Source organism: Symphodus melops (assembly GCF_947650265.1).
Source record: "Symphodus melops genome assembly, contig: scaffold_274, whole genome shotgun sequence".
NCBI lineage: Eukaryota > Metazoa > Chordata > Actinopteri > Labriformes > Labridae > Symphodus > Symphodus melops.
In genome coordinates this window covers 12,501-34,016 of record NW_027636743.1, presented here as the reverse complement: position 1 = coordinate 34,016, position 21,516 = coordinate 12,501, and the positions used below count along the sequence as shown (strand labels likewise).

The window sequence follows — 21,516 nt, the reverse complement described above, 5'->3', positions numbered from 1 at the left end:
CTTTAACGAACTTAAACCCCACAAAGAGATATAATGTCGACGGTTTACAAGTCAGAAACCTTTTTACTGTTCTCACGTCACAAACTTCACAGCCGAATCACGGAGTCGCGTCTGTAAATATTAAGGGAACTGCGCATGCGCAGTTAAAAACAACAACAACAAAAAACGTTAAACGTCACCTGTTGTCCAACCAGGTAAACATAATTTACAGTCTATAAAATAACTAATTAATCCAAAAGTTAAAACTACGAATTAGAATTTATCTTTAAAATTTCTGGAACATTTAAAATAAGAGAACAAAAAGTGAATCTTTCACTCAGTTATATCTATAAAGCCTTATTGTTGTTGATATTATTCTTTTTCATCATTTAGTGAAGATTGGTTCCTTACTGTTTACGTCCCTCACACACCTCCAACAAAGTCCTGAGATGAGCTCCACCTGTGTGTTGTATAAATGACAGCAGCTCGGAGGGCCTGATGTTTGAACAAAACTATTTAATTCATCTCACACTTTACATTAATATCCAGTTTTACTATCAAGCACTTCTTCTTTTCCTTTCTTTGTCTTTCATTGTAAAACGTTGATTTTCACAGCAGTAATGTCTGACAGCTGTCAGGTTTCCTTTTGTCATTGTAAAATGTGAACATTTCACTTCGAGTCCTCAAGCTGCTGCTGTTGATGTTTTATGTGTCATTTTCTAATACGATCCATTCTTTCAAATATGTTTTACTTTTATTTGTGTCTACATTTCAATGTCAACGTTTACCCTCATTATGTTATTAAATACATTTAAAATAAAAAAACCTCTGAAACAACCGACCTTGCTGTTGACTTTGAAACTGACTGAGGTCAAAGGTTATTGGCATATAAACTTCTATATTGTTTGACAGTAATTGAAAGGCAGGTACACGATTGATCAATTTATTTTATTTCAAAGAAAAACACTCAAAGTAAATTTAAAATAATCCAAACAAGATGAGACATGAAGAAAGCTTCAGATTCGGGTCCTAATGGTTTAATTATTGCCATTTACAAATAAAATCTTCCTAATTTTGAAACACTATAAAGGAGAGGGACACCGTAAAATTAGTAATTAGTAATTAATTTTCATGTTTTATAATCAAAATAAATTTCTCTTTGGGATTCAGATTAATAATTTCATCAGTCTTTTACAGGAACCCTCTGATAACACAACTAAAGCTTTTACATTGATGAGGAAACTTCTGGATTTAATTAAGGCACGTTAAATCAATCAATATTTCATTTTATATTATTAATTTAATTAACATTAAACAATAGTTTGACATTGCAAACACACAAGAAGTCATTATCAGAACTGTCTTTTTACATGTAATCAATCATAAATGCTGCAGTTCCTCTACCGTCCACTAGATGCTGCTGTAATAAAGCAGACTGTATAATGAATATAAAGCCCTCCTTTAAACCCAGAGAGCGCAGGAAGATGAACCTAATGTGTGTCCTTTGTATTCTCATTATCACAAGCAATCATTTAGCTTTATGTCCAAGTTTTTAATTAATGTCTCTCTTTATTTGTGGTGTGAGGGAGGGGTTCGGGTCACACCGTGACAGAAAGTCCCTTTAATGGGAAAGAGTGATCAGGAGAGGAGTATCAGGTAGAGCAGCCACAACAGAACACACAGAGTACCAAACCATGAGAGCCAGTCCACACTCATGACTTCAAACACGTCTGCCACCAGCCACTCGTCCCCGCTGCTGCTGCTGTTTTCAGCCGGCTGCTCGGACTCGAGTTGTTTGGCAGCTCGGGCCTCGCTCGGCTCCCCTTCTGAGTGGGACGCCTCGTGGATATATTGGAAATGTTCGCCGTCCTCGCAGGCGAGCGCTCGGCCGGTGGCTGACGACTCTCCTTCTTTAGACCTGAAGCGATCATGATGACAGGAGGTCAGACAGCACACAGCCTCACCATGGGCCCTCATGTTGTTTAGTGTAATAATCAGGATTAAGTGTAATGTTTGTTTCTGATTCAGCGACACAAAGAAAAAACCAAACTGCTGCAGGGATCACAAAACACAGTGCACAAATGTTAATCAATAATTAATCATTAAACAGCAAAAATATGAGTGCCTTAGAGTGATGAAATGTTAGTAACAAACTGCATTATACTAATAACACCAACATGTAACTTCATCTCTCTTCATTACATTAAAATGCCTCCCGACTGACTCCATCATTCTTCATATATTATAAATAAAACCTCTCAGCAGGTCTACTGACACAACCTAGCATGTAGCGCTAACGCTAGCCAACATAAGTTAGTTCTTGTTAGTTTCTGCATGTCTCCAAAGACTGAGCTGTGTTTGAATTACTAACCAGGGGAAGTGTAGAAAACTTTACTTAATGTAGACTTACAGGACTTGTTCCAACATGAAACTACAGTATTACTATGTGTATGAATAGTGGACTCCGTGCCTTACACCTGCATTAGCATAAGTCGTTGTGCATTATCGAGATGCGTAAGAACTAAAACATTAAGTGAAGACACCAGTGGATGGTGTATTATGATCCAGCTACAGGTGTTAATGCAGGTGTAAAGAGGGCCTCAAGGTAAGTTGAGAAGCTAATATTGTCGTTAATCTTGTGTGTTTTTGTGGAGCTGGTTATATGCTACCCACCAGGTGAGTGCGGGCTCTGGGTGTCCCGACACCTCCACCTCTAGCGTCACTGGAGAGCCCTCCATAACGGTGGCTCTAGACAGGGGCCGGGTAAAGCAGGGAGGGCCGGGTTTAGAGGCTTTTCCCTGGGGAAGATACTCGGCCAGGGACTCGGGAAGAGGACGAGGAGCAGGAAGGGGAGGCCCTTGGATCTGAGGAGTTAGCTTGATTTCCTCACGGGTGGCCATAGGTTGACAAATGTTTGGGTCTTGGTCTGGAGTTAGTAGATGAGGTGGAAAGGACAGTGGGGATGCATGCGGATTAGCCTGCTGTGCTAAAGCTTGGGTGTGTGTTTCAGGCTGAGAAGGAGCTGCAGGTTCGGCAGGGCTGCTGGGCGTCATGCCAGGGCCATGCACACACTGCTGGGTACAGGTGGACCCGTGGAAGGGGTGGACTGCCTGGTGCCTCTGCTGGCTGCTGAATCTATGAGTACTGGTGCTGCAGGATGTACTAATGTTGCTGACACTGCTTGGTTGTGAAATAATTGCATCCTTGACTTCAGGTAGACCTCCACCCCCCAGTGAGAGGGGGCTTTGTTGTGATGATCTTGTATCACTGCTGGCCTGTGGCACAGTGCAATAACTGTCTTGAGGGAAGGACTGACTGTGATTGGTTGGTTGGATCAGTGGAGTACTTGTGACCAGGCTTAGGGGCAGGGATACTGAGGATGTCTCCTTGCTAGACTGGTCTTGATCAGTGCTACTCCTTGAAGGCTGTTGCAGAGTTCTGTCCGTTGAAGGCGTTGTGACAGTTTGGCCACAGGTTTCACTGGATTTGATGTCACCTGGAAGGTCGCTGAGGACTGGCTCAGTCTTACTCCCTGGTCTTTCTTTGGATGACCTTGGGCAGCTGCAGGTCCTTGTTAAGGTACTCGTGCTGTTTGGAGCGGATGACTGGTTGTAAATGGTGTTGATACTGGTGCTCTTTTTACTCCCCTGTGTCCTTTGTAGCGTGCAGACTGGATACACTTCCTTCTCAGTTTGGGAGGAAGCTTCGTCCTGATGGAGGCCCATCCCACAGGCAGGGAACGAATGTGGAAGACTTTTGTCTTTGCAGACGTTGGTTTTATTTTGAGAAAAAGTCGTGCAGGATTTAAGGAACCCAGTGTCTTTTGGAGGGGTCTTGTCCCTTTGGAGGTCCGGATGTGGCTCATTAGAAAGCAGAGGATAACTGGTTGGGCTCTGACTGAGCACAGCTGTCAGGGGAACGGGATCTGTCTGGAGCAAGGTCTCACCTTTGGAAGCAGTACTTGGACTGATCTTGCCCTGGGTGCCTGTGGTCCTCTGAGGTTGATTACATTGAGTTTTGTGTTTCTTTATTTGGGGCCCAATTTCTAAAGGTATATTTCTCTCTTTATTGTCCATGTTGGAACAAGTGTCTGCAGTGTTGCTATTTTGGACTGGATTAGATCCAGAGGGTAAACCTGGTTCATGGGCACCAAGGGGGGGTTCAGAACTCTGGGTCACGTAGGCTATGCTGGTCTCTTTAGTAATCAGGATGCTGCACAAAGTGCTGGTGAGTGGGCTTGAAGCAGGAACTGTCGACACACTCTGGACAAGCGACCTTGACTCCGAAGGAAACCTGGGACACAGAGAAGTGGGAAACATTTCAGAACTGTTCCCATCATTCAGCTCTGGGATTTGTCCTGATACAGACCTGCTGCTGCTGTGAGGGTTGGAGGGAGGAGTCAGACAACTGGGCTCTTTATGATGCACTGCACTGCAAGCAGAACTACTCCCCACGTGTTCAGACTGGGCACGGTACTGGTGGCTGTACTGGTTGACGTGGACGCTGTGGGAACTGAAACAGAGACCCTCCTCGACGTCAGATTGAACCAGGATGGACTCTGGGGTCTCTGCCAGCGGGGGTAGGGAGATATCATCAGGTGACGCACACTCGTATTCATCATTGGAGAGGTAATCCTCAATAACCTGTTGCTGGAGCCCTGATGCATCCTGGGTAGAACAGATCAGGGGGTGTCAAACTCATACTGGGTCGGGATCGGTTCACATGAGACCTCCAGTGGGCCGGACTCATTTTACAGACACACTTTTACAATGAATCATTATGAACCATTTACTTCAGATGAGTTTAGAAGTCTGCATGTAAATAATGAAATGTACCAAAGTGCAGAAGAAAACAACAATTAGGTTTTGTATTTTAATGTTTTTGAGGTAACTCACTTATATACTATATATATATATATATATATATACAGTATATAGGTGACACTCGTTCAGGTTCATCACAGGTGAAACAAACACAGCGAGTGTCTCTGATGCACATGATTCACCTTGTTAAACTAAACTCTCCTCCACGTGTGAATGGAGAGTGAGCATTCAGCAGTAGCTACATGCTAATTATCTGTGTTGTGTTTAATCCACACGCAGCATCACCTCTGTCCTCTCAAACGCCCTCTGGATGTCGGAGAATGACGGGCCAATCACGGGAAGAGGAGACGTCGTCTGGGTGTCAGCAGGCTGTGATTGGCTGTGGATGGTGTGAATTCTTCGCTTGGCCATCACAGGGGAGCAGGAGAGGCTCAAGGAGTGGGAGGAGCAGTACGAGGAGGCGGCGGCGGCGGCGTGCTGCCGGCTGTTGAAAACAGTCGACATGATGAACAAACAGTGAAAAAGAGTGGCTAAGTTTGAAACACATTCAGAGTACCTGCTCTCTGTCTGTGCGTCATCACTCTGACTCTTCTGCAACGGAGGCTTCCTATTGGCTGCCGCCTGCCTCTTCAGAGGAACCTCCTTCCCATCATGCTCTGCGGTGAGCTCAGGGGTGTGGCCTGTCTCCTTCAGCTCGTACTGGAGGGACAGGTTCAGATTAGCTCCACATGAGAACATGTGATAATCTGTTTACGACGGGGGAAGAAGTTTACCGTGTCGGGCGTCTGCTGCGTGCTGCGATTATCCTTCTGTTCCTTCCTTTTCAACTTCCTCTTTCCCTTCTTCTCTTCACTCACAGTCTCTCTCCTCTCGTCCTTTCTCTCCGCCTCCTTCTGCTGCCGGAGGTTCTCCCTCTGAAACCCAGCGTCACGTCAGTGTGCATGTGAAGACAGTGAAGTCATGGCAGTGTGAGAACATGTTAAAGACTGATCAGCTGACCGCCTCAGACAAACACCGACGATGAACTAACTGGTTTTAAGAGTGACCATGATACCTGCAGACTTCCTGCCTCGCGTGTCTATATAACTATATAACCGTGTGACTTCTGACACCCGAGGTCCATTCTCTGATTGTTGGCTGATCTGTAGATGGACCTATCAGCTGATCTGTACGTCAGTGAGGTGGACCTATCAGCTGACCTGTAGGTGGACCTATCAGCTGATCTGTAGGTGGACCTATCAGCTGACCTGTAGGTGGACCTATCAGCTGATCTGTAGGTGGACCTATCAGCTGATCTGTAGGTGGACCTATCAGCTGATCTGTAGGTGGACCTATCAGCTGATCTGTAGGTGGACCTATCAGCTGATCTGTACGTCAGTGAGGTGGACCTATCAGCCGACCTGTAGGTGGACCTATCAGCTGATCTGTACGTCAGTGAGGTGGACCTATCAGCTGATCTGTAGGTGGACCTATCAGCTGATCTGTAGGTGGACCTATCAGCTGATCTGTACGTCAGTGAGGTGGACCTATCAGCTGATCTGTAGGTGGACCTATCAGCTGACCTGTAGGTGGACCTATCAGCTGATCTGTAGGTGGACCTATCAGCTGATCTGTAGATGGACCTATCAGCTGATCTGTAGGTGGACCTATCAGCTGATCTGTAGGTGGACCTATCAGCTGATCTGTAGGTGGACCTATCAGCTGACCTGTAGGTGGACCTATCAGCTGATCTGTAGGTGGACCTATCAGCTGACCTGTAGGTGGACCTATCAGCTGATCTGTAGGTGGACCTATCAGCTGATCTGTAGGTGGACCTATCAGCTGATCTGTAGGTGGACCTATCAGCTGATCTGTAGGTGGACCTATCAGCTGATCTGTAGGTAGACCTATCAGCTGATCTGTAGGTGGACCTATCAGCTGAGATGAACCCTCAGTATGTGCATTGTTTCCTTGCTTCATTAAACCTCCTGGTTTGTTCGTATTGACCCTGAGTGTCTTCTCTTCCTTCTCCGAGGAAACCAACACGCACGAGGTGACAGAACAGAAGTGATACTTCATCAGCAGTCACAGGTCAAATGAGGTCTAAAATACTAAAAGTGTCCAGGCTCGGAGTCGACCCGGCCCACCCTCGAGGACGCCGTATAACCACGGAGCTGTCCCAGGTGAGGCCTCGGCCCGGTTTCTTATTCACCTTGAGTTTGGCCTCCAGCTCCAGCAGTCCGTCGCTCAGCTCTCTGATGGACTCCACCATCTCTGAGTGTTTGCTGACCGTCTTCTCGATGTAGCGCTGCCCCTCCTCCGCCCCTGAAACAACACCGCTTTTATTGTTATAACCATTTATAAGCGTTTAGCAGCCTGCCCCCAGTGGACACTGAAGGAAGTACAGCTGACTCACCGTGCAGTCTGACAGCCAGCTCACTGATCTGACTGATCCGCTCTTCCTGCTGAGGAACCGTCGGCCACACAAACTTCTCAAACTGTTGGTAGAGAACGGTGACGGCTTCCGTGCTGCGACACTCTGATGAAAACGTCCTGACACGGGCGATGGTGGCGCTCGCCTCCTCACACCAGAACTGATACTGTTCATACAAACACAGAACAAATCACTGAGTGAGTCCTGCCTCTGACTCTAAAGATGTTAGGACCTGTGGCGGGGGCGTCTCACTTCCTCCATGGCGTGCTGCAGTTTGCAGGTCATCTCCAGGGTCTTCTGGTGTTCGTTGACGCCTCGTTCAAACTCTCCCATCTGTCGCTGCAGCTCATTGACGGCGTCTTCCGCCTCCCGAGCCACGCCCCCATCTCTGACCTCCGTGGCCAGCCGTGTCGTCACACCCTGCAGACGATGTCTGAGCGCCTGCGAGTTCAGACAGCAGAGCAGCTGATGAAGTTATCATGTCCGAGGTGTCAGACCTGATCCACCTCGTGACCCTTTCACATCTGGACAGAAGGATCTAAAGCTGAGAGCAGGAGGAAGCGGTCCTGATTGGACCTGTGATCCTGATGAACTACACGGAAACTATGGAAAGAAACGAGGAGCGACAAACCATCTATGATTCCTGAAGTCCCCCCTGTCCCCCTTTAGAGGCTCAGACCCGGAGCTGGACCCACCTGTAACTTCTCCTCGTACAGCTCCACCTGTTGTGACTGGTTCCTGGCGGCCTTCGCGTTCCTGCTCCGGTCGTTTCTCTTCATGTAGTTAAACTTCAGGTTACTGAAACGTTTCTTCAGCTCTCTGAACGAGTCTCGAAGCTGAAACACAAAACAGCAGCTGCTTTTACACGCAGACGTTATAAAGAACCCGACCAGCGCCATGAACCCGACCAGCGCAACAAACCCGACCACCACCATGAACCCGACCACCACCATGAACCCGACCAGCGCCATGAACCCGACCAGCGCCATGAACCCGACCACCACCATGAACCCGACCAGCGCCATGAACCCGACCAGCGCCATGAACCCGACCAGGGCCATGAACCCGACCAGCGCCATGAACCCGACCAGCGCCACGAACCCGACCAGCGCCATGAACCCGACCAGCGCCATGAACCCGACCAGCGCCATGAACCCGACCAGCGCAACGAACCCGACCACCACCATGAACCCGACCAGCGCCATGAACCCGACCAGCGCCATGAACCCGACCAGGGCCATGAACCCGACCAGCGCCATGAACCCGACCAGCGCCACGAACCCGACCAGCGCCACGAACCCGACCAGCGCCATGAACCCGACCAGCTACGTGCACCCGACCAGCGCAACGAACCCGACCACCACCATGAACCCGACCAGCGCCACGAACCCGACCACCGCCATGAACCCGACCAGCGCCATGAACCCGACCACCACCATGAACCCGACCAGCCCCATGAACCCGACCAGGGCCATGAACTCGACCAGCCCCATGAACCGACCAGCCCCATGAACCGACCAGCCCCATGAACCGACCGGCCCCATGAACCCGACCGGCGCCATGAACCCGACCAGGGCCATGAACCCGACCAGTGCCACGAACCCGACCACCGCCATGAACCCGACCAGCCCCATGAACCGACCGGCCCCATGAACCCGACCGGCGCCATGAACCCGACCGGCGCCACGAACCCGACCAGCGCCACGAACCCGACCAGCGCCACGAACCCGACCAGCGACACGAACCCGACCAGCGACACGAACCCGACCGGCCCCATGAACCCGACCGGCCCCATGAACCCGACCGGTCCCATGAACCCGACCGGTGCCATGAACCCGACCAGCCCCATGAACCCGACCAGCGCCATGAACCCGACCAGCCCCATGAACCCGACCAGCCCCATGAACCCGACCAGCCCCATGAACCTGACCAGCCCCATGAACCCGACCAGCGCCACGAACCCGACCAGCGCCACGAACCCGACCAGCCCCATGAACCCGACCAGCCCCATGAACCCGACCAGCGCCATGAACCCGACCAGCCCCATGAACCCGACCAGCGCCACGAACCCGACCAGCGCCACGAACCCGACCAGCGCCACGAACCCGACCAGCCCCATGAACCCGACCAGCCCCATGAACCCGACCAGCGCCATGAACCCGACCAGCCCCATGAACCCGACCAGCGCCACGAACCCGACCAGCGCCACGAACCCGACCAGCCCCATGAACCCGACCAGCCCCATGAACCCGACCAGGGCCATGAACCCGACCAGCGCCATGAACCCGACCAGGGCCATGAACCCGACCAGGGCCATGAACCCGACCAGGGCCATGAACCCGACCAGGGCCATGAACCCGACCAGCGCCATGAACCCGACCAGGGCCATGAACCCGACCAGCGCCATGAACCCGACCAGCGCCATGAACCCGACCAGGGCCATGAACCCGACTAGCCCCATGAACCCGACCGGCACCATGAACCCGACCAGCGCCATGAACCCAGGGAGAAGAGAGAGAGTTTATGCTGTTTGATCGTTTTGCTCACGAACCCGTCTGAACCTCTGCAGGATTTAAACAGTTTAAACTGATGCGTTACTTCTGAGTGTCTGTGGACGGTCCAGTCAGCTCCAGGTCGACACACGTTGTTTGTTATACTTGGTCAGAGGAGTTGGAGCAGCTCGTGTTGGTTCAGGTCTTCGGAGCTTTCATGAGTTTATTTTTAGGGTGGAGGGTTTAAATCCAGAGGGACATTTCTGCGTCTGAGCGGGGGATCAGTGGTGTCAGGTGGCTGAACAGCTGAGGCCGAGAGAAGCAGACTGTGAATATGTCGAGAGGCTGACGAGGTCAAACAAACACTGAGGGGTCAAAGTTCACCTGGGAAATCCCCAGAGCTCCGAGACCCAGACCAGACCAAGACCAGAGTGCTCCAAGACCCAGACCAGACCAAGACCAGAGCGCTCCGAGACCCAGACCAGACCAAGACCAGAGTGCTCCGAGACCCAGACCAGACCAAGACCAGAGTGCTCCGAGACCCAGACCAGACCAAGACCAGAGCGCTCCGAGACCCAGACCAGACCGAGACCAGAGTGCTCCTAGACCCAGACCAAGACCAGAGTGCTCCTAGACCCAGACCAAGACCAGAGTGCTCCAAGACCCAGACCAGACCAAGACCAGAGTGCTCCGAGACCCAGACCAAGACCAGAGTGCTCCTAGACCCAGACCAAGACCAGAGTGCTCCGAGACCCAGACCAGAGCAAGAACAGAGCGCTCCGAGACCCAGACCAGACCAAGACCAGAGCGCTCCGAGACCCAGACCAGACCGAGACCAGAGTGCTCCTAGACCCAGACCAAGACCAGAGTGCTCCTAGACCCAGACCAAGACCAGAGTGCTCCAAGACCCAGACCAGACCAAGACCAGAGTGCTCCGAGACCCAGACCAAGACCAGAGTGCTCCTAGACCCAGACCAAGACCAGAGTGCTCCGAGACCCAGACCAGAGCAAGAACAGAGCGCTCCGAGACCCAGACCAGACCAAGACCAGAGTGCTCCAAGACCCAGACCAGACCAAGACCAGAGTGCCCCAAGACCCAGACCAGACCAAGACCAGAGTGCTCCGAGACCCAGACCAGACCAAGACCAGAGTGCTCCAAGACCCAGACCAGACCAAGACCAGAGACCTCATCAGCAGGTGGGACGCTTCTTTAGGGAGGAACATGGGGAAGGTGTGGTCATAAGCAGGTCGTGACGTGGTCTCAGTGGTGCCTTCCACATGAACCAAACACTCAGAGAACGAGCTGCACTAAAATACCGTTTAATAATTCTCCACTTTAAAGGACAGAAACATCCTGGATCTTTAAACACATGAACCATGAAGCGTCCCAGACCAGGACGCAGCGTACTTCATAAAGACTCACTGAAGGTTGTTGCTTTGATGTTTGGAAACTTGTGTTCAGATACCAGTTCTTCATGCAGTGTCACTTAGCTTCATTATACAGAGAGTGAACCAACGAGGAACATGCCTGGTTTGTACCGACCAATCAGAACAAGGCTGAAATGCCAGGATGTCTTTTCCGTTGCATCTGTAATGTGCAGGCCAGTTAGCGTTTTGAATCCTTAAAACAGCCTTAAATCCAGGAGCTAACAATGTGTGCCAGTCAAACAACACATCAACATGTCTCAGGCCGCTCGTCATGTGACTCAGCAGTCTGGACACAAACCAGAGGGATCATTCTGCGTCTCATATCCCCGAGCACAGATCCTAATCCCTCTGCTGAGCACTGATGGAGGTCCGCTCGCTGCTCCGGTTACTCTGTGAAGAGACAGTTAAGCCGGCTGTAACATTTTCTCCAACCATCTTATCATCAAGAGCTTCACCAAAACAACTGGTGACATTGCACAAGACGTCAGGGGAACAACCTGATTCCATCCTCCCAACCTCCAAGTCTGGACTCTGACTCTAAGCAAACATAAACGATCCCAGGAGGAGTCTGCAGAGGGCGCTAATCGACTCGTTCTGTAAATCACGCCATAGTCTCGATATGAAACCTTTAAGCCTCTCACGTAGACTCTCTCCTCCCAGACCTGCAGAGCCTCCAGGGTGGAACCCAACATGCATCTTCTTAAAGATTAAACGGGGTCTCGCACAGAGGATTCAAGGGGTTTCATACATGAAATAGCATCAAGTGTCGAGGAGGAGCTCAGCAGTGAGCTCAGAGACTTTATGGACTCCAATCAAATCTAAAAGCGTCCCTCTGCCCTCAGTTATTTTTAAACGGAGCGAGGGGCCTCGTCGGATCAGAGTCATCCAGTCAGTGCTCGCTCAAAGATCGCCATGAGTCAAATCGTCCCTGAGGTAAAAACATAGTTTGACTTCATCTGCACTCAAACATCAACGTATTCCAGCTTTGTGTTCTTATACTCTGATCACAGGAGTCCTTCAGTGGACGACTGCTGGATCATTTCTGGTGTTTGTTTTTCTTGCATTCTTGCCGATAAGCTCCAGATGAAGCTGACTGTTTACTGATTGTGCCACCGACTGTTTGGCACCAGACTTCAACACGCCGAGTGAATCCTGCAGCTGCTTCTGCTGGACATATTTATAGTCTGACAGATGGACGGCAGCAGCGTCCTCTGCTGGTCATACAGGTGAATGACAGCAGCACCTGTGATGACCGGCATGAGACCTGGTCGCTCCACAGTGACCTGGATGTTTGCTGCTCACCTGGGTGATGTCATTGTTGAGCTGGCGGGTCAGCAGCTGGTTCTGCTCACGTTGTCGGGCTTCATTCAGCCAGGAGACGCAGAGAGAGTCCAGAGAGAGAAGACGAGTCTCCAGCTGCTCCACCCTGAACCGCGTCCCGCCCTGACAGTCCAAGCATTCAGAATGAGAACACACACAACATAAACGTGCTCCAGTCAAATGCATGCACTCTAGGGCGCCCCCCTGAGGTCATATTTATATCTTAATGCATTCATTCATAACATCGCCCACAAATTGAAAAATGTGACGTGTTCATACGTTCTGCTCGACAGCTGTGCAGATGTCCGTCTTCAGTGTTGAGACATTCGTCAACAGATTCTGGATCTGCTGCTGTTTCTGCCTCTGCAGACTCATCTCAGCCTCGCTGCACCCACATAAACCAGTAAAACCAGTCGAAGGGCTCTCAGGGTCTAACTGGAGCAGCTCGTCCAGCTGGGCACATAGAAAACAGAGCTGAAGTGAACACCTTAACTTCCTGAATGAAGACGTGTCTGCTTGTAAAGATGGGTTGGAGCCTCCAGGGTTTAAAAGCAGGCCGGTCTTAACGCCCCAGTCTGTGACTCTGTCATTTCCCCCTCTGTCTCAAGACAACACAAACCACAACGAGACAGGTCTGGGTCATAGACAGTGAAATAATCCACGGACGGACCTGTTTGGATTTGAGGTGGAAGCTGCTGGTCCGGTCCAGGATGGTCTCACTGTGGTGGATCTTGGTCTTCAGCCTCTCATGAAGCTTCAACAGCTCTGACAGATCCTCCTCCGTCACCTCTGACCTGACTGGTCTCAGAGTCTCCCAGCTCTTCAACATGAACTCGACCTCAGCGTCCAGTTGCTGAGAAAACAGAGAGTGTGTCTGATCATGAAGAAAGAAAGGTTCTTCAACTGTCTGAAGGTCACATCCACACTCCAACAGTTAACCAAACAGCCCTCTTCATTCAAAGTCTTCATAGTACTCTTTGAGTACTTCAAGACTCACCTTAAAATGGGGTCCAGCCTGTGTGAAGTGCTCCAGCAGCCTGGAGGTCTGCAGGTCTGAGCCCAGGTCCATCTGAGTGCAGGAGTCCAGCAGCTCAGAGACACATTTCAAGTCCTGCAGAGTCTGGATTACAAACAGGAGGAACTAAGAAGTGAATGATTTACATATACGACAGTCCTTCGTGCAGCTCCTCGCTAGCTGTTCCTCCTGCAGGATTAGATGTTGCTCAGACTTCAGAGGATCAGGTACCTTAAAGAATCTCTCCTGGTGTTTCCTGCTGTGCTCCCGCTGTAGCACGGTGTCATTTTGCTGCTGAGTCAGCAGCTCCTTCACTTCCTGTTTAGTTTTGCTGAGTCGCTCCATGGTCTGCTGAACCGCCAACACCGCTGCCTGCCTGTTTAACGCGCCGCCCGACACCTGACAAGGTCACATGATCAACGTCAGAATGGACAAGTTTTCATGTTTTACATGTTCATTGCTCCTGTTGTTTAAAACACTGTTGTCTGAGACACGGTCTGGTTACCTTGGAAACACAGTTGACCAAGTTGTTTCCCAGTTCCTGACACATGAGAACCCTCTGCAGGGTTTTCTGCCAGGAGGCGTCGGTCTGCTTCTTCTTCCCTGGTAAGCTGGATGTGTCAGTTATCATGATGTTACAGCTACCAGGCCTCTTCTTCTTCTTCTGCTCCTCCTCTTCCTCTGGGCTGCTTCTGTAGATCTCCATCTCCTCCTCCACCTGTTCAACAGACGAGCCAACACCTCTAACCTTCAGTTACCTCTGTCTCTGCCTTTATATGTGGCAGGTTATTAGAGTCAGACATAAAGCAGTCCAAGGGTTTCAGAAACACATGAGGGAAGAGGACCTGCTGTGCTGTCCTGAGGAAAGTGACGTAGGGTTTCAGCAGCTGCAGGTTTGAGTTGATCTTTCTGTCTAAACTCTGCAGCTCCTTCAACACCTGATGAACTCGATCAGTAAGTTCAGGACTTGAAGAAGGAGGTCGACCCGGCTGAGCTGTGCTGCCTCTCTTCAGCTGCTCCGTCAGCGCCTTCAGAGCGGACTGATGTCCGCTGGGTTCAACAACAGGCCAGGGACCGGTTCTGCTGGTTGAACGTATGTGCAGATCTTTGATCTGATCCAGGATCTGCTTCATGTTCTCTGCATCATGACCTGCAGACTGGAGACAAAGGAGGAGGTGCACATCATGCTACCCATGCAGCTGCATTAGTACAGCACCCATACGTGGTGTGGGTTCATCACAGAAGTATAAACCAGGCTTAAGTCTTTTGTTGTTTCGGGGGGGCTGCACACTGGGCGTTTCTATGAGGGAAGAAAGGTTTAGTATTTGTGTGTACCTCAGCCTGTGCGTGCAGCTGCAGGTGTGTGTTCAGGATGTGTTCAGCCTCACGGAGCTGCTGTCCGACCTCACTGCTGTCAGACAGAACTCTGCTGCCCTTCTGCAGCCAGCTCCAGACCTACAAAACAAACATGAACCAATGACTCCACTTTTCATTCTGCACCGCTATCAGAAGGAAGGAGATCAAATCACTTTGTCCAAGAGATGTTCACAGGATGACAGCAGCTGTTGTCTCTGATTGGTCAGGATTGCTATGTGGGCGTGGTCTTCTGCAATTTCAGAGTCCTTTTCCAGCATGCTCTCTTGCCTTGCATGTCCCGTGCTGCAAAAGACATCAAGCAGGTTTTAGGACTTAACTTAACTTCTTAAATCCCTGTAGTCTAAAAAATGAATTCCCCCATCTGTGATCCTATAACTCGTTCCCTGGTAACTCTCTCCATGAACACTGCACCAGATCAAAAGACTAGCAATCATCTTCTCAGGGACATCACGAGTCAAGTTGTGATTTTTTATAAACTTAGCTTTAAACAAGTTGCAGCTGTCAAACTACACAGCTGGCACACGTTCAGAAAGTGAGCAGTGGAAAATACAGGATGGTCCTGGTCTGGAGGATGGTCCTGGTCTAGAGGATGGTCCTGGTCTAGAGGATGGTCCTGGTCTAGGGGATGGCCCTGGTCAACATTTGAGTAATTTTTCTGACCTGACAGTAATCGCCATCTCAGCTCGTTGCCGTTTGGTCTCCTTCAGTTTCAGTTCAGATAAAGCAGCGCTGTCAGTCTGAAAACAGAAAGGATTTAAAGACCCATAGAAAGGCCTCGGTCCAGGGCTGGTCTAGACCAAAGAATCCATACCTTAAAATCATCAATCACTTACCTCTAGTCCAGATTCTGATTGGAGGTCTTCTGTCTTCTGAGATGTGGATCCAAGCTGCAGGTTCCTGGTCTCCTTTGGTCCATGTCCAGGCTCCTGTCCTGATCCAGATCCCAGCTGAGCTTCTTGTCTAGATTCTGATTCAATGTTTCCAGTCTCCTTAGATCTGATCTCTGATTGCAGGTCTGATCCTGATCTAAATGGGAGATCTTTGGTCTCCTCAGGATTGGATCCAGACTTCAGATTTGAAATGCATTCAGACTGATTCTTTCTGGTCACGTCTTGTTGGTCTTTGGTTTCATTTGATCTAGGTCCAAGTTTAAGATCGGATCTGGATTCAGGCTTTCCATCAAGTGGGAATCTAGTCGCAAAGTTTCTGGTTTCTTCTGGCTGGACTCCAAGATCCACAACTGTGGTCTCGGATTTAGAATCTGATCTGAACTGAGAATTCAAGTTAAGTTTTAGTCCAGGTACCAGGTCTCTGGTCTGTGTGAATATGAACTCAGATTCTGTATCTCGTCCTGATCCAGGCTCCTTGTCTGATTCAGTTTCAGGCATCTTTTCTGATCTGGATCCATCCATCAGGTTTAATGTGAATCTAGAGAGCAGGTTTTTGGTCTCCATCAGGCCAGATCCTGGCTTTATATCTGATCCGATTCTAGTCTGAATACCTGACCTAGATCCAGGTTTAAGGTCTGAACTCATTACAGGCTCAAGGTCTCTAAAATGCTCAGTTCTAGATCTCGGCTTTGGATCTGATCTGGTTCCTTGCAGAAGGTTTTTGGCCTCTTCTGTTCTGTGTACAGATTTTAGGTCTATAACCTGTTCTAGTCTAGTCTCAGATTTGGTGTTAAATTTGGTTCCTGGCTCTTCACCTGATACAGTCCCAGGCATTTGGTCTGATCTGGAACCAGACTTCAGGTTTAGTGTGACTCCAGAGAGCAGGGTTTTGGCGGCAGATCCAGGTTCTGACACTTCTCCATACTCAGACTGAAGATCTGCCCCAGATCCAGGATTCAGTTCTGATACAGATTCCTTTGGTTGATCTCGAGTCTCATCTGACCTCAACCCTGGAATCAGGTCTGAACTGCATCCAGGCTCCAGGTACTTGGAATACCCTGATCTAGACCCCTGTTTCAGGTCTGATCCATAATCTTTCTGCAGGTTTTTGCTTTCCTCTGATGTGGTTTTTGGTTCCACTGATCCAGGGGTTAGCTTTGGATCTGATCTTGAGTCATTCAATCTAAATCCAGGCTCCAGGTCTCTGGTCTCGTCTTGTTTAGGACCAGATTGAAGGTCTGATCTGGATCCAGAGTTCAGGTTTAATCTGATGCCAAACTGCAGGGTTTTGATCTCCTTTAATCTGGATTCAGGTTCTTGATCTCTTGTTGACTCTGATTTGGATGGAGCTTTTACATCTAATCTGGTTTCTGGTTGCAGATTTGATCCCAAGCTCGATATCTGGTCTGATGCGAGTCCAGCCTTCAGTTTTAGTTTGAAACAAGGTGGTGGGATCCTTGATTCCTCTGGTACAGATTTAGGTTTTAACTTTAATCCAGTCTGCAGGTCAGACTCTGATCCAGATTTTTGTGCTGATGTGGACTCGGACAGCAAATATTTGGTCTGTTCTGGTTTCTGTAATCTGGAAACTGGCTTCAGGTCTGATCTGAGTCCTTGTTTGGTTTTGGTCTCCTCTGACCTGGACATTAACAGCATGTCAGATTTAGACCTGTTTGGGGGTGGTGTGGTAGCCCCTGTTTTGGATACAGGTTTAAGGACTCTGGTTTCCTCTGATCCAAGTGTGGGAGGCAGACCTGACCTGGACCCAGACCGCAGGTCTAATCTAGATCCAGGCTGCTGGTCTCTGGTTAAATCTGGTCTACAGACTCCTGACTCTTCCTCTGATAAAGGTAGGGATTTCAGGTCTATGGCTTCTTTGATTGTGGATTCTGTCCTCAGATCTTGACCCCCATCCGATTCTGGTTCAGACTGTGTGTTCTGTTCCAGGATCTCATCAACTGTCAGTCTCCAGTCCTGCAGAGACCCCAGAGATATGTATGAAGAGGGAGAGCCATGACAGCAAACAGGAAGTGAAGCTAACACATTAGAGCCCCCCCCCCCCCCCCAAATTTCCAACAATCTGCTGTTAGGCCACGCCTCCTCCATACTGAAGCCTCTAGCGACATACCTCCAACCCCTCTCCACTTATATTCACAAAAAGTAATCAAGCGCATGTGGCGGACCCTGTCTTTAGTTAGCCATGCCAGGCCCCCACCCCATCATAACTCCGGGTCACGGGCCCACTTTGGGAATCACTGCCTTAGCTTGTCTGCTGGATATTAGAGTAATCAGCTGTGCAGAATATTTTTAAATCTGGTCAGCAGAGAGACGAGAATGTCGCTGCGATCATGATTTATATTTATAATCTGAACACAAGACGGACGCTGACAGAACAGACGGATGAGTCACGGCTGCAAGTTCACTTACTCTGATCTAATAATACAGTACTTTAATATAAACATTATATGTAATAATGCAGGATGAAGTAAACTAACAGTGCTATGTTCACATGAAGAACAAACTCAGGATGGATCGAACCGATGAAACGTCCACAAGCTGGATACAAACCTCTCATATGTTTACTGATCGTGATGCATACAGTTCAATAAAAGCCATGAAAAGTTTTAATTCTGGATTCCTTGTTTACTTCAAAGGTTGCCTCTCTGCTCCTCTCTTGTTCTTCCTGGTGAATCATTAAGTTCTCAGCCTGTTGAAGCTGCTGCCTGGTGGCCTGGTCTGCCCTCTCTCTCCGGTCCTGCAGCGTCTCTACCAGCTCCTCCAGTCTCAACGCCGCCCCCCGACTGCGCTCAGAACTCTGGGAAAGGGACGCACCATGAGCGTTGACTGACACAGTCATCAAAAAGCAATTCAACGTCCTGGCTTTGAGGTGTGAGATGTTGTGCAGCTGTGATGCTTTCACCTCCTCCTCTTCCTCATCCTGCAGTACTCCTCCTCTCCTCTGGAGGGCCTCAGTCCTCTGCAGCTGGCCGAGTTTCTTGAGTAGAGAGGTGCTGCTGTTTATAACCTGCAGGGATTTACCCAGAAGATCTGAAACCAAAACAAAAAGACACAATGAAGCCAGTTCAAACCAGTTTATGTGTTTCAAACCAGTTTGTGTGTTTCAAACCAGTTTATGTGTTTCAAACCAGTTTGTGTGTTTCAAACCAGTTTATGTTTCAAACCAGTTTATGTGTTTCAAACCAGTTTGTGTGTTTCAAACCAGTTTATGTTTCAAACCAGTTTATGTGTTTCAAACCAGTTTATGTGTTTCAAACCAGTTTGTGTGTTTCAAACCAGTTTATGTGTTTCAAACCAGTTTATGTGTTTCAAACCAGTTTATGTGTTTCAAACCAGTTTATGTGTTTCAAACCAGTATACCTGAACCAGTTTACGATCTACATGTGAGCAAAGTTTGACCCTTTTCTTCTGAGTTTATCAGGAAACTTCAGACTGGTTTATGGTTTTATCTCAGTGTAAGAAGCTGCCTCAGTTAGCACAGTGTTAGCACGGTGTTAGCACGGTGTTAGCACGGTGTTAGCACGGTGTTAGCACGGTGCTGAAGCTGGTTTCTGTGTGTTTACCTCTCCTCATGGACTCGTATGTGAGCTGCACTTCTCTCAGCCTGTCGCCGTCTGCACACATCTGGAGATCTTCCAGTCTGTTGATACTCGCAGCAAACTGCAGACAGACAGATGTCAGTGTTTAAGTGAAAAGTCCTCCTGGGTCAGAACCAGAACTGAGAGTCTGTCTCTCATATTTGATGTCAGGGACAACGTCAGTCCGAGCGTCTCTTACCTCCATCGCTCGGCAGTAAAAGTCTGAAGTCAGCGTCAGCACTTCCTGTCGTCTCTCCAGCAGGCGGAGCAGCAGAGACCATCCCTCCTTCAGGGAGCCCGTCATGGCTCCGTGCACATCCTGTTTCCTCCGCTGCGTCCTCTCCACCACAGACAGCACCTCCCTCTCATGTTTCTGAAAGGACAGAACCATACTAAGAATCCTGACCACAGCTGATGCATAGACACGGTGCTGAGGCTGCACACAGGCTCAGGTCAGAACAAAGAGACTTCCCATCTGTTCTGCAGGTAACGAATCCGATGAGTATAATCTATACGCACAGATTTATTCTTATTTGAGCCTTCAGGGGCTCCGTACATCTCCTCTTCATGAGACCTGAAACATGTTGGTTTCTGTTCTGAACTGTGGAGCTGATATCTGACAGCAGGAGGAGAGTCAACCTCGGGAAGTCATTCCAGGTTTGAAAGTTTCAGACGTGGATGAAACACAAAGAAATCGTACCTTCAGTTTCTCCAGAAGCTGCTGCTGCTCCTGGATTAGGATCTGGTTTTCTTCTTGGTTTGATCCGATCTCACAGAGACCTGGATGGACCTGAACCAGCTGAAGGTGGACCAGAGACCCACTCTGTACACACACACACACAAAGAGACACAGTGTTAAAGAGTGTGTGTGCTGAGAAGGTCGATGAACGTCTCCTGACTCTCAGAGTGAACGAGCTAACAGACTCAGATTAGCTGCTAACGGTTGCTAACATTAATAAAGTTCTGACTGGTTGTTTAAAGTGGAGCTCCGACTCGTTGGACGTCTGTTCAAGATTTACACGAACAAATCTCCAAAAGGCTCCAACAGCACAAACAGCACGACCCAGAGGTCAAAGGTCAGGGACTGAATTAGCTGAGGAGACACCGAGCAGACAGCTAGCAGCTGCCACCTGTCACTCAAAGAGGCCACGCCCCCTAAGTCTACATCCATTTAAATCTTAATGTCATGTAAACAGGTGAGTTATAAAACATTCAGCCCGCACAGAGAAGAGAGAAATTAACTCCAGAGACCCAAACCGTTTTCACACCAGACTTTACCATAGAGCTCTATGGAGACTGACTCACTGCAGGAGACAGACTGTAGTGGACACTGGAGGAGCTGCAGCTGTAAAGTTGGACATTTTAACATAGAGCTCTATGGAGACTGACTCACTGCAGGAGACAGACTCTAGTGGACACTGGAGGAACTGCAGCTGTAAAGTTGGACATTTTAACATAGAGCTCTATGGAGACTGACTCACTGCAGGAGACAGACTCTAGTGGACACTGGAGGAACTGCAGCTGTAAAGTTGGACATTTTAACATAGAGCTCTATGGAGACTGACTCACTGCAGGAGACAGACTCTAGTGGACACTGGAGGAACTGCAGCTGTAAAGTTGGACATTTTAACATAGAGCTCTGGGATCGTCGGTGGCGCAGCGGCAGGGCGCGCGATCCCATGTATTGAGGCTATAGTCCTCGCGCGCGGGCGGCCCGGGTTCGCGTCCGGCCTGTGGCCCATTTCCCGCATGTCTCTCCCCACTCTCTCTCCCCCTTTCCGACTCTATCCACCTTCCTCCCTCTATAATAAAGGCATAAAAGGCCCAAAATAAATCTTTAAAAAAAAAACAAAAAAAAAACATAGAGCTCTATGGAGACTGACTCACTGCAGGAGACGGACTCTAGTGGACACTGGAGGAACTGCAGCTGTAAAGTTGGACATTTTAACATAGAGCTCTATGGAGACTGACTCACTGCAGGAGACGGACTCTAGTGGACACTGGAGGAACTGCAGCTGTAAAGTTGGACATTTTAACATAGAGCTCTATGGAGACTGACTCACTGCAGGAGACAGACTCTAGTGGACACTGGAGGAACTGCAGCTGTAAAGTTGGACATTTTAACGTAGAGCTCTATGGAGACTGACTCACTGCAGGAGACAGACTCTAGTGGACACTGGAGG

General features: G+C 49.3%; 1 protein-coding gene across 1 annotated transcript in view; it reads right to left on the bottom strand.

The window, feature by feature from the left end:
* Positions 1–930: 930 nt before the first annotated feature.
* The window catches only part of ccdc141 (coiled-coil domain containing 141), a 23,707-nt gene continuing 3,121 nt past the window's right edge, over positions 931–21,516 (bottom strand). Inside the window, exons 3-28 of the mRNA XM_079372877.1 lie at positions 20,034–20,156; positions 19,533–19,706; positions 19,319–19,415; positions 18,658–18,785; positions 18,385–18,552; positions 15,681–17,711; positions 15,508–15,584; positions 15,000–15,129; positions 14,806–14,925; positions 14,316–14,627; positions 13,976–14,188; positions 13,702–13,869; positions 13,453–13,575; positions 13,126–13,308; positions 12,735–12,908; positions 12,438–12,578; positions 7,911–8,051; positions 7,468–7,656; positions 7,198–7,381; positions 6,994–7,106; positions 5,576–5,716; positions 5,359–5,501; positions 5,088–5,286; positions 4,348–4,646; positions 2,653–4,272; positions 931–1,897 (exon numbers count right to left, since the gene is read on the bottom strand). Coding sequence (XP_079229003.1) covers positions 1,618–1,897; positions 2,653–4,272; positions 4,348–4,646; positions 5,088–5,286; positions 5,359–5,501; positions 5,576–5,716; positions 6,994–7,106; positions 7,198–7,381; positions 7,468–7,656; positions 7,911–8,051; positions 12,438–12,578; positions 12,735–12,908; positions 13,126–13,308; positions 13,453–13,575; positions 13,702–13,869; positions 13,976–14,188; positions 14,316–14,627; positions 14,806–14,925; positions 15,000–15,129; positions 15,508–15,584; positions 15,681–17,711; positions 18,385–18,552; positions 18,658–18,785; positions 19,319–19,415; positions 19,533–19,706; positions 20,034–20,156 — 7,671 coding nt within the window. The 3' untranslated portion in view covers positions 931–1,617. The remainder of the gene's footprint in view (positions 1,898–2,652; positions 4,273–4,347; positions 4,647–5,087; positions 5,287–5,358; positions 5,502–5,575; positions 5,717–6,993; positions 7,107–7,197; positions 7,382–7,467; positions 7,657–7,910; positions 8,052–12,437; positions 12,579–12,734; positions 12,909–13,125; positions 13,309–13,452; positions 13,576–13,701; positions 13,870–13,975; positions 14,189–14,315; positions 14,628–14,805; positions 14,926–14,999; positions 15,130–15,507; positions 15,585–15,680; positions 17,712–18,384; positions 18,553–18,657; positions 18,786–19,318; positions 19,416–19,532; positions 19,707–20,033; positions 20,157–21,516) is intronic.